This window comes from Geotrypetes seraphini, chromosome 2, assembly GCF_902459505.1.
Source record: "Geotrypetes seraphini chromosome 2, aGeoSer1.1, whole genome shotgun sequence".
NCBI lineage: Eukaryota > Metazoa > Chordata > Amphibia > Gymnophiona > Dermophiidae > Geotrypetes > Geotrypetes seraphini.
The window spans coordinates 68,454,316-68,466,390 of record NC_047085.1 but is presented as its reverse complement, the minus strand read 5'-3'; the positions used below and the strand labels follow the sequence as shown (position 1 = coordinate 68,466,390).

General features: G+C 45.1%; 1 protein-coding gene across 8 annotated transcripts in view; it reads left to right on the top strand.

Moving 5' to 3' along the window:
• VPS13B (vacuolar protein sorting 13 homolog B) overlaps positions 1-12,075 on the top strand; it is a 1,237,203-nt gene that overhangs the window by 930,864 nt on the left and 294,264 nt on the right. For all 8 annotated transcript variants that reach the window (XM_033933145.1, XM_033933154.1, XM_033933146.1 and 5 more), the window contains one exon: positions 8,100-8,307. In XM_033933145.1, the coding sequence (XP_033789036.1) occupies positions 8,100-8,307 (208 nt within the window). The remainder of the gene's footprint in view (positions 1-8,099; positions 8,308-12,075) is intronic.

The following is a 12,075-nucleotide window of genomic DNA, read 5'->3' as shown; positions in this document are numbered from 1 at the left end:
GGGTCCTACAGGATGCTGGCTGCATTTCACCTGCTCCTTTTCATGTCCGCAGGGGTTCAAGGCTCAGTCAGACACTGGTCTGACTGGCAGCCTAAAGATTTTAGTGTTAGAGGAACAGTTTCATTGTAGCAGTGATTTTTTTCTCCCAGATCCAGCTACCTTTGGAGCTGTTGCAGGCTGCAGCATATTCCCAACACAGGTCACGGTGAATAAGGTTGTTACAGCCTATGAGGAAAAGGGGGGGGGTCCTTTAAAATGTTTTTTTTCTAGGTTTCTGTACCTTCCCTTAGGTTTCCCCACCTTTAAAATGTTAAAATCACTGGGTTTTTGTTTTATTTTAAATGTTTGAAGCCATTTTTTTGTGCCAAAATGCTGCGATGGGGACCATCTTGGATTTCCCAATTTTAGAAAAAGTTCTCCAAAAGATTCAATTTACCTCATTTTGGCTCATAACTGTCAAGGATTGCATCCTCTGGCTCTTTTAGCCCTAATTCATGCTAGGTTTGCGTAGAATGAGTGCATAGATGTGAAGGGGTGGGAGCAGTCAACTTAATCTCCCTTTTGCTCTCTAGGGCTGACGAGTGGTGGTGGGGGGTCCATGGATGGGAGCGGTCTTCCTAAACGCAGGGGTGCAGGGGCTGGGGAGCCCAAGAGACGTAAGCTGGAGTCATCTAAAGGAGACTCCATGCTGTATAATAACAGCATTTTCTCCAGAATTTGTCAGTCTAATGTGGAGAGTTTTCCTAGATAGCCGAAATCCTCAAGGACGTTTATCAGCACATCAGGAGGTACACAAGGAGGCTGGGGTGATTCAATGAATGAGGGGTCTATTTCTATGCCCTTATTATCACAGAGCAAACCTTTGCAGAGTCACAGGCAGTTACTTGTGTACTAGATACTGTGGTGGCCTTAATCAGGGGGATGACCTCATGGTCTGCCAGCTGTTGAGACCCTTGGCTCTGTTAGAGCTTATCGCTTACTCTCTACGGAGCTTAGTTTGGACTCCCAACAGGTCTCTTCTGCTCCCTGCTCTATAATGAGTGCAGTGAGAGCACAGTCTTCTCTTTTTCCCTGGCATCCTGATATCAGTGTATTGGGATGACCTGAAGGGGCCCGTAAGGTAGACAGGACTTTGGTTCGGCTGTATCCGATGACACAGGAGTGTCAACTGCTGTTTGCCCAGCCCAAGGTATAGTCCTTGGCAGCGCAGGTAACCAAGCACCTGTCCATACTAAGTGAGAGAGGCATAGTATTAAAGGATATGCAGGATTGCAGAGATGATGTGATTCTTAAAAGAAAATTCAAAACGCTATCCTTGGGAATAAAAGTAGATGCAGCAGCATCCTTTGTGACACGTCATGCCAGTATGTGGAGTCTTGAACTGGAAGAGGGTATGCCTTTATTCCAACTAGAGTGAATTATGTAGCCAATGCTCTATACGACATCATTAGCCCTGAGCAAAGTTTTGTCTTATTTGATCTCAGCCTGCAGAATGCTCTGGATCAGGCAATGGATGGGAGATTCCGCCTGTAAGACTTCCCTCAGCAGACTTCCTTTCAAGGGATGTTTGGAAAGGCACTAGACAATCTCATGACAAGCGTGACAGATCGTCAGCTGAATTCTCTACTTGACAGCAGAATGTGAACCTTGAGAGACTCCAGACACTTTCGGCAGTTCTCAGGAAGAGCCTCCTCTCAGAGATCCTTCTAGGGATCCAGACAAAAATTCTCAAGTCCCAGGCAGAACCAGGCCTCCAGTTCTCATTTTCTACATCCTCTCAAGAAATCACAATAACACCAAGTCTGGAGTGGTTCCCCTGAAAATAGGGAGATGATTCTTGCATTAAGCAGAGGCCTGGGTAAAGACTGTTAGGTATTGGAGATCATTCAGACTAGTGTCAAGCTCGAATTTGCCCAGCCCTTGATGGACTGGTATGTGAACTCCCTGGCAGGGCAACCAGAGAAGGCATGCAAGGTTGAAGCTACAATTCAAAGGCTGTTAGATATTCAGGCCATAGAGTCTGTGCTGCCCGAAGTTTCAGGCTTGAGCAGATACTCCATATACTTCGTCATGCTCAAGAAAGGCTCAGATGATTGGAGACCTATTCTGGATCTTACGCACATCAATGCAGCACTGAAAGTTCTGTGTTTGCACATGAAGACAGTATGTTCAGTCATACACTGATAGCATTAGGGGAATTTCTGGCCTCTCTGGATTTGACAGAGGCCTACCTACACATTCCCATATTTCCGGTTCACAGAAAGTTCCAGGGATTTCATATCCTGAAAAACCATCATCAGTTCTCGGCCCTTCCATTTGGGTTGGTGACAGCACCTCGCGTATTCACCAAGGTGATGATTTTGGTAGCTATCCATCTGCACCAGATGGGCTTGCAGGTTTAAACATACCTGGACAATTGGCTGATCAGGGCTTCATCTTTTCCAGAAGGGGAACAAGCAGTGGCTCACGTGGTCCAGGTCCTGCAATGCCTGTGTTGCATAGTGAATTTCTGAAAGAGCCAACTGTTTCCGTCCCAATACCTGGGAGTCTTCAACATGGCGGAAGATCAAGTCTTTCTTCCAGAGGCATGCAGATGGAAGCTTTACGCTCAGATAATGAGCTTGCTTGCTAAACCAGTCCCGTCTGCATAGTACTACCTCCAAGTGCTACGCTTCATGGTAACCATGATAGACTTGGTCCTCTGGGCGTAGGCTCATCTGCATCCTCACTAAATCTTGTTGCTATTGTGGTGGTCACATCAGTCTGACCCCCTGCATGATGTTTCTGCCATGGACACCGGGAGCCTGGGCCAGTATGGACTTGTGGCTCTACCCACATTGTCAAGGGCATGTGCATGTAGTGGGAGTGGACAATGTCCAAGCCGATTTCCTCAGCAGACAGCCACTGAATCTGGGTGAGTAGGAGCTCTCGTCAACAGTCTTCCAAGCCATTGTTCATTGTTGGGGTCACCCAATATTCGATTGGATGGCAGCAGCAAGAACCAAGAGAGTGGACAGATTCTTCAGACAAAGATCTGAGCCCAGAAGTACAGGTCTGGACACTCTGGTCCAGCTGTGGCTGATGAGCAAGCTCTTAAACGTGTTTCCTCCATGGTCCATATTAGGCCAGATTGGAATTGCAAGCCATTGGGGAGCAGTCATTCTAGTGACTCCAGTTTGACTACTCAGACCATGGTGTTCATATCTAAAAAGCCTACAATGGTCTCTGCTTATGCTAAGTCATGAGAAACTTTCCAGCACTGGTGTATTAAAGAAAAGGAGGAGCCTTTCTCTGCTCCGATCTCCGTAGTGTTTGCCTTCCTCCAGGCTGGCCTTGACAGTGGCGTCCCTCAGAGTCCAAGTGGCGGGACTCTTCTTGTTTCAGGACTCAATGCCGAAAGGTTTCGTTGGAATCTCAACCAGACACAGCCAGATTCTTAAAGGGAGCACTACTTCTCAGGCCCTCAGTAAACACCCATTCACGACTACTATTTATTATTTTTATAGCACTACCAAGTGCACTCAGTGTTGTACATTAAACACAGAAGAGACAGTCCCTGTTCACAAGAGCTTACAATCTAGTTAAGACAGACAAAAAAAGGGGGGAATATATACATGTTGCTCATGTGGGGAGTAAGAAGGGGGCTAATGGAAGGGATAGGGGACTAATATGTGGTAAGATTAGGATTTAAATGCAGCCTCAAAAAAGTGGGCTTTCAGCCTGGGCTTGAAAACCGCCAGAGACAGAGACTGAAGTACCAAGTCAGGCAGATTGTTTCAGGCATGCAGTGCAGCAAGGTAGAAGGGACAGAGACAGGAGTTGGCAGTGGAAGAGAATGGTACTGAAGAGAGATTTATCAGATGAGCGGGGTTCCTGGGGTGGAGCATAGGAGGTAATAAGAGAGGAGTGATACTGAGGAGCTGCAGAGTGAATATACTTGAAGATCAATAAGAGGAGCTTGAATTGAATACGGAAATGTACAGGGAGCCATTGAAGCGACTTTAGGAGAAGGGTAATGTGAGCATAACAACACTGGTGGAATACGAGGTGTGCCACAACGTTCTGACAGATTGAAGGGGAGAGATGTGGCTTAGCGGGAGACCTGCGAAAAACAAGTTGCAGTAATACAGGTGAGAGATGACGAGGGTATGGATGAGGGTCTTGGCAGCGTGCTTGGAAAGGAAGGAACATATTTTAGCAATGTTATAGAGAAAGAAGTGACAAGTTTTGGTGGTCTGTTGGATATGCGAGGAGAAGGAAAGAGATGTGTAAAAGAAGACCCTGAGGTTGCAAGCCGTTGAGATGCTGAGGATGAGAGTATTATCTATATAGAGAATGAAGGAGAGGGTGAAGCGTGTTTAGGAGGAAAGATAAGGAGTTCAATCTTGGCCATGTTTAATTTTAGATGGCAGTGGCATATCCAGATAGCAATGTCATAGAGGCAGGCTGAGACTCAGATCTGGATTCCAGTAGAAATTTCAAGTGTGGAGAAGTAGATTTTGTGAGTCATGAGCATAGAGATGGTACTCAAAGCCATGGGAGGAGATTAGAGCATCAAGAGAAGAAGTGTAAATAGAACCTTAATGTGGTTTTACAAAGTCTCAGCTAAGCTCCATTTGAGCCACTAAAGGAAGCATCTTTGATGGATCTGATGCTCAGGATGATTTTTCTTATGGCCATTACTTTAGCGAGAAGAAGGATTGGATAAATTCCTGAAAGATAGGGGGATTGAGGGATACAGATAGAGGTAGAGATGGGATATAGAGAGAGTATAGATAGAGACCAAGGGGGATTTAAGGGTTCAGACAAAGATCACCGTACAGGTCATGGGCCTGATGGGCCGCCGCGGGTATGGACTGCTGGGCGCGATGGACCTCTGGTTTGACCCAGCAGAGGCAACTTCTTATGTTCTTAAGAGTCTCGGAGTTACTGGCTCTTTCTTGCAGAGAGCCTTTCTCAAATTTACAAAGGCCAGAGTTTCTTTGCACACCATTCCATTCCTTTTGCTTAAGGTTATTTTGGTTTTCCATATCAAAAAGTCAGGCTGTCAGCCTTCCGTCCATAACCGAATTCTGACAACATTGGATGTGAGAAGAGTGCTTCTCCAATATCTTGAGGTCATCAATGGGTTCAGGTTGACCATCTTTTGGTGCTCACTAGTCAGGCTAGACCCGGTGCACCAGCCTCCAAGTTCATAATATCCAGATGGATTCATAGGGCCATTTCATCAGCATATATTTCCTGGGGCAAAATGTCACCAGTTTCCATAAAGGCGCATTCCACTAGAAGTGTGGCTTCTCCATGGGCAGAAGCTCGGGTGGTCTCCCCAAGGAGATTTATAGGGCAGCGACTTGGTCCATTCATCATACAATTTCCAAGTTTTACAAAGTAGATGTAGTGGCAAGGACTCAGCCTTTAGGTCCTCAGGGTTATGAGCCGGCACAGTGGTCCCATTCTAGATTTCTGGGACTGCTTTTGTACGTACTGTCCTTCCAGAATGACACATCTGTTGCACTAAAAAAGAGATTAAGTTCTTACCTAGCTAATATCATTTCTTGTACATGGGTGTGTCATTCTGGACCCCTGCCATGACAGTTGTCTTCTGCGCCTACCTACTGTCTCTATCAGAAGATTCAAATTGAAATGGATATTTGCATGTTAGTCAGTCCTTAAGGGTATAAAATATATACTGTTGCTATAACACTTTGGGGTTATACTTGTGCAACGTAAATGTTTCCAATTTGATTGTTTAATGGCAATGTTTAACATGTTTATTATGATTTCAGTGCAGAACGGAGTTGTAGTTTGGGGAGTTTCCCTGTACCCCTCCTTCACATGTGTTTCTCTATGGGCTATTGCCTGCTTTGGTACAAACTGAAGGGGCAACAGAGCCCTCTGAAGGATGGATTCAAAAGCTGGAATGGATTCATTCTGCATGGCTCAAAAGCACTGGGATATTATCCATCCGTTCAGAATGACACACCTATCAGAAAAGATATTAGAAAGGTAAGAATCTAATATCTTTTTAAACAAGACAAAAATTGGTTGGCGGGTAGGAAGCAAAGGGTAGGAGTGAAGGGACACTACTCGGACTAGAGAAGGGTCACGAGTGGTGTACCGCAGGGGTCGGTACTCGGACCGCTGTTGTTCAATGTATTTATCAATGACCTAGAAACAGGGACGAAGTGCGAGGTTATAAAATTTGCAGATGACACAAAACTTTTTAGTGGTGTTAGGACTACAAAGGACTGTAAAGATCTACAAAGGGACCTGAACAAACTGGGAGAGTGGGCAAAAAAATGGCAGATTAATTTTAATGTAGAGAAATGTAAATTCTTGCATGTAGGAAACAAAAACCCAATGTACAGCTATACAATGGGAGGGCTGGTAATGGGTGAAAGTAGCCTAGAAAAGGACTTGGGGGTACTGGTTGATAAAACGATGAAACCATCGGCACAGTGCGCAGTGGCCTCAAAGAAGGCGAACAGAATGCTAGGTATTATCAAGAAAGGTATAACAACCAGAACAAAGGATGTTATCCTGCCGTTGTATCAGGCGATGGTGCGCCCGCATCTGGAGTACTGCGTCCAATACTGGTCGCTGTATCTAAAGAAGGATATGGCGATACTCGAGAGGGTGCAGAGGAGAGCGATGCGACAGATAAAGGGTATGGAAAACTTTTCATATACTGAAAGATTAGAGAGACTGGGTCTCTTCTCCCTGGAGAAGCGGAGGCTTAGAGGGGACATGATAGAGACTTACAAGATCATGAAAGGTATAGAGAAAGTGGAGAGGGACAGATTGAAAACTACAAGAACGAGAGGGCATTCGGAAAAATTAAGAGGGGACAGATTCAGAACCAATTCTAAGAAGTTCTTCTTCACCCAAAGGGAGGTGGACACCTGGAACGCGCTTCCAGAGGGTGTGATAGAACAGAGTACAGTATTGGGGTTCAAGAAAGGATTGGATGATTTTCTGAAGGAAAAGGGGATTGAAGGGTATAGATAGAGAACTACTATACAGGTCCTGGACCTGATGGGCCGCCGCATGAGCGGACTGCTGGGCACAATGGACCTCTGGTCTGACCTAGCAGAGGCATTGCTTATGTTCTTATGTAACAGCATTCGGAGGAAAAGTGAGTATAGGAGTAAGTTTAAATTTTACTAGCCATACTAGTTCCAGAGAATAGCATTACTTGATTGTTCCTTTCTAGTAATCCCACAGTGGACCAGTCCAGTTTTCTCTGCTGGAGAGACGCATGTATCCCTTCCTCCCTTTGCTCCTCTAGGGCATGTATATTTCTTTCTAGGACCAGCTTGTGGGCTTCTTGCTGTGACCTAGACAGACCAGTCAACTATTTCTCAATAGAAGGAAATCCAGTTAGCAGCAAGGGAGTCAGAAGGCTGGCTGAAAATAGGAGTACATGGAGCTCAATATGCTTTTAGGTAGCAGACAAGCAACAAGACATACAGTCTAGGGTGAGATGCAGCAGAAAATAGGGGTAGACTGTGGTACTTTTCTGTTTTGGCCCAGCCTAAGACTTTTCCAAATGTGATGAAGTACTTGCGATTTCAAGGCCTTCTGAAGAAGGCACCTATATTGTCTGGAAGGCTTTAGTACAATATCATTTTCAGATAGCTGTTAGCTTTGTTTAATACAAAAGCATTATACTGTAGCTGCAAAGAATGCTTTGGCAGTAATAGAATTGTTACTGTCCATAGTCAAACTGTCTAAAGAATAAGATTTTATAAAATGCCCAACTTTTCGGGTACTATTCATTTTGCAAACCTCTCACCACAGCCCTCTGCTTTTTTGGACATATTCTCAAACACTACTTCCCGTACCCTCACCCCCTCACTCTGCACCCATGATATGCATGCCAGCCATAATTTCAGCAGCAAGCAGTTCCTTTCCAAAATAGGCTTATAGTCCTACAATGTCTGTTGGGGCGTTATTATTGCCTATTCAATTTCTCATAATTATTTATAGATATGGTTTCTGTACATTGGTGTGGGCACTCATGAAAAAACAAGAGGATTCAAATTGGTTTTGAATATTGACAATCATTTCTGTATTTTTTCCAATATTTATTTTACTAGGTCTTCTGGGGTCAAGAACATATGAATTGTTTAACCCTTTTACATGAACTTATACAAGTTTATATGAACAGAGAAGGGAGATCTGATATGTTAATGCCTGACCGACCAGTCCAGCATTTTTCTCCAGTAGGAAGGTGTCAAGGTTTCAAAACAGAACATAGCTCTGATGATCTCAGGACAGGTCTATTCCAATATATACAAGATGCAGGTAAGAAGACAATGACTACTTTTCAGCTAATGCATTTTAAAAGATTACAATAAATGTGCATATTGGTTTGATCAGTTTTGATTGCCATGATGACAATGAGGAATTGTTTTTCTCTGATGCTTAAAAAAGTCTAATGTATTTTTCCAGTGCAAAAAGCACATGAGTCCTGAATCTGCAGTAGTGCATCTTCAACCACAAGGAACGCAGAAGGCATCTACTTTTTCAACTCCACCTCCCTGCATCATTGGGCACTGCCCTCTCTCCTCTGTTTTTCCTTGTGCAAGCAAGTTGAGAAGGTGTCTATTCATCTGCTCTGTATAAAGTTCTTATTTTTGTTTTCTTATTTGATATTTTGTTTGAAGCTTTGGGTGCTATAGAGGCTCCCAGTATTTCTGTGACACTTCTTCCTGGGAGAAGCTGCAGACTCAGTATTCTGAGGTCTGTAGCTGGGTGGACCACCCTTGCTATAGGGCACCTGTCTGGCCAGCCAGCTCTAACAGGATCTGCTCGGGGTTTGGCTCCTGAAAGTCTGCTCATCCCAGTGTTGTTCAAGCACTTGAGTGCAGGCTGTATTTGGCTCTGCACTGGTTGTAGGTGACAGCTGCCTCCTCCCCCCCCCCCCCCCCCGAAGAATTGTGTAGAAGCTGGTGGGGTAGCGGTTTTCAGACTTTACAGCCTGTGTAAAAGGCAGCCTAAAGAGATAAGCCCCTGGACATCTTGCTTGCTTGTCTGAGGTAGAAAAGCTTCCACTTTTTCCAGCTACAGTGAGAGTTGATGCAGGCACAGCACATGGCAGCACTGTGAGTACAGTTTTATTACTAACTATAGGAGACATCGGGGTGAAGTAGATTTGGGGGGTTTCGGGAGTTTCTAGGATTACACAACTACCATAAAATGCCTTGCCAGGCTCTGACTTTGGAGGAGAGCATATACTCCCAGTTGATTCTCTCGGGGGTCGATTATGTTGCAAACACTATGCATGACCGAGGATGTGTGTGCTGGCTGCAAGTGATATTTGCAACTAGCCTGTCTATATGGGTTGCTTTGATTTTCCCTATTAGACACTGAGGTCTTTTTTCCCTTAAGAGTAACACTTGGACTTGTTATCCTATACTCTTGAGGTTGTGCTATGTGGATATAGATTTATTTAACAGCCTCCCTTGGTTCTATTTATTTTTTTTTTGATTATAAGAATTGCCATATTGGGACAAACTGAAGGTCCATCAAGCTCATCATCCTGTTTCCAACAGTGGCCAACCCATGTCTCAAGTATCTAGCTAGATCCCAAGTAATAAAACAGATTTTATGCTGTTTATCCTAAGAATAAGCAGTGGATTTCCCCAAGCCATCTCAATAATGGTCTATGGACTTCTCTTTTAGGAAATTATCCAGACGTGTTTAGAATCATGAACAAGGTGTCTGCTTACTCTATTTCCACCCATAGGATGCTGTGGATCAGACAATGGGTGGGGAATTCGGCTTCAAAAACTACATTGAGCAAGCTTCGTTTTAAAAGGGCAAATGCTCTTTTGTAAAGGACTGGCCGATCTTATGATGAGAATGATGGATTGGCGGCCTGAGTCTTTCCCAGAGAGCAAGCCATGTGACCCTAGATGGTCTTACCAGGCTTCAACGAAACTTGCTTCTCAGAGATTGTTTCAGGGGTCAAGGTAGAAGTTTGGTGAGCAAACTCAACATCGGGTGGCTGTTTGGCAACTAGTGTAAAAAAGTCCCAATGATGCCAAATCCCTCTCTGATCTCTTCTGTATAGAAAGGAGACTTGTGGAGTTTCTAGAAGCTTGGGATTAGATTTCACAGACCAATGGGTGCTGGACATCATTTGGAAGGGCTACAAGCTCAAATTTTTTCAGCCGCCTCGGGATTTTTTTTAGACTTTCCAGCTGTGAGGCCGGAGAAAGCAGCCAGAGTATGGCAGCCACAGATTCAGGCTGTACAAGATGTCCAAGATGCCAAATCAGGCTTGGAAAGATACTCTATGTATCGTGCCAAAGAAAAATTCAGATGACTGGAAGCCAGCTCTAAATCTCAAGTCAGTCAATCCAGCTTTGAAGGTATCCAACTTCCAAACATAGACAGTACAATCAGTTATTGCCTTGGTTGCTCCGGGAGAATATCTAGCCTCCCTGGATCTGAATGAGGCTTATTTGCATATCCCCATTTTTCTGGAGCACAGAAGGCTTCTTAGATTCCATGTGCTGGGAGACATTTTCCCTCTAGGTTAGCAATGGCACCATGCACATTTGCCAAGGTAATGATTGTGGCAGCAGTATATTTGCACAGAGCCGGGATTCAGGTTACATCAGAAGGAGGGACTTAGCGGCAAGAAGATTCCGGTTGGAGCATCACTGCATGCAGGAAGCTTCTAACAGGCTGGTTGGCCTGCCCTGGGAGGCACGAAGGGGCTGACCCAGGTGAGTAACAGGTTATTTTGTTTGAGGGTTTTTTGCTGCCTATCATCGAGAATGAGGGAGGGGAGGGTTTGAGGGTGGGGGGCTGTTGGACCCATGCTAGGGAGGGAAGGAGGGAGGGCTCACAACTGGACTCGTGAGGGGGCGTTGTACTGCACCTACGAAGTGGGGAGGAAGTTGTTTGGGCTGCTGGATCGGCTGGAGCTGAAGGGAGACAGTTGCTGGATCTGGTCTGAGGATTGGGGGGAAGGGAAACAGGTGCTGGGCCCATATGGTTGGTGGAGTGGAGCTGGAGGGAAGGGAGAGGTGTTGAAGGGAGAGGATAGAGGTGTTGGACCCATGGGAGGTGGGCTAGAGGTAAGGGCTTATGGCATGACTTGAGCATGTGACCTTACTGCAAAAAAGGTACTCAGAGGTGATCCTAGCCCCACCCTCCTTCACTCCAAGAGACCAGTGACAGTTGTGGCATATGCAGAAGCCTGGAAATTATTTCAACACTGGTGTTCGGAGCAACAAATAGAGTCGGTTAGGGCTCCAATAGCCACGATCCTATCATTCCTTCAGGAAGGTCTAGAGAAGGACTTGGTGGTTAGTTCCTGAAAGGTTCAAGTGGCCAGTCTTTCCTGTTTTCGAGCTTAATTTGGAAAAAGGCTCCTTGGCCTCTCACCCTGATGTTTCCAGGTTTTTGAAGGGAGCAGTGCAGTTGTGTCCGCCTGTGTGTCAAACTTGTCCTTCATAGAACTTTAATCTAAGTAAGTCCCTGAATGAGCCTTAGAGAAGGCCACACTGATGGACCTCATTGTAAAGATGGTTTTCCTGTTAGCCATTGTTTCAGCTAGAAGAGTTTCAGAGCTCCAGGCCTTGTCATGCAGGGAACCATTCCTCAGAATCATGGAGGCGGGAGTGTGCCTGTAACATGGTTCCCTCTTTTCTGCCAAAGGTAGTGTTTGCATTTCATGTGAATCAGGAAGTCTGGCTGCTGGCATTTCAGGCCACAGGCATAAAGAAGCAGGACAAGGTTCTAGCACAGCTAGATGTTAAAAGAGTATTCCTTCGTTACCTGGAAGCAGCAAATGATTTCTGACTTTCTGTTCATCTCTTTATCTTCATGGATCCTGGTCAGAGAGGAAAACCAGCCTCTAAGGCTTCATTTTCTACATAGATACAAGCGGCTAATTTCCTCTGCAAACATCAGTTGTGGTAAATGTCCGCCAATTTCCTTGAAAGCGCATTCCACCAGAAGTGTGACTTCTTCATGAGCAGAGTTCAAGACAGTTCCACTTGATGAGATTTGTAGGGCAGCTACATGGTCCACTCTACATACCTTTATTAAGTTCTA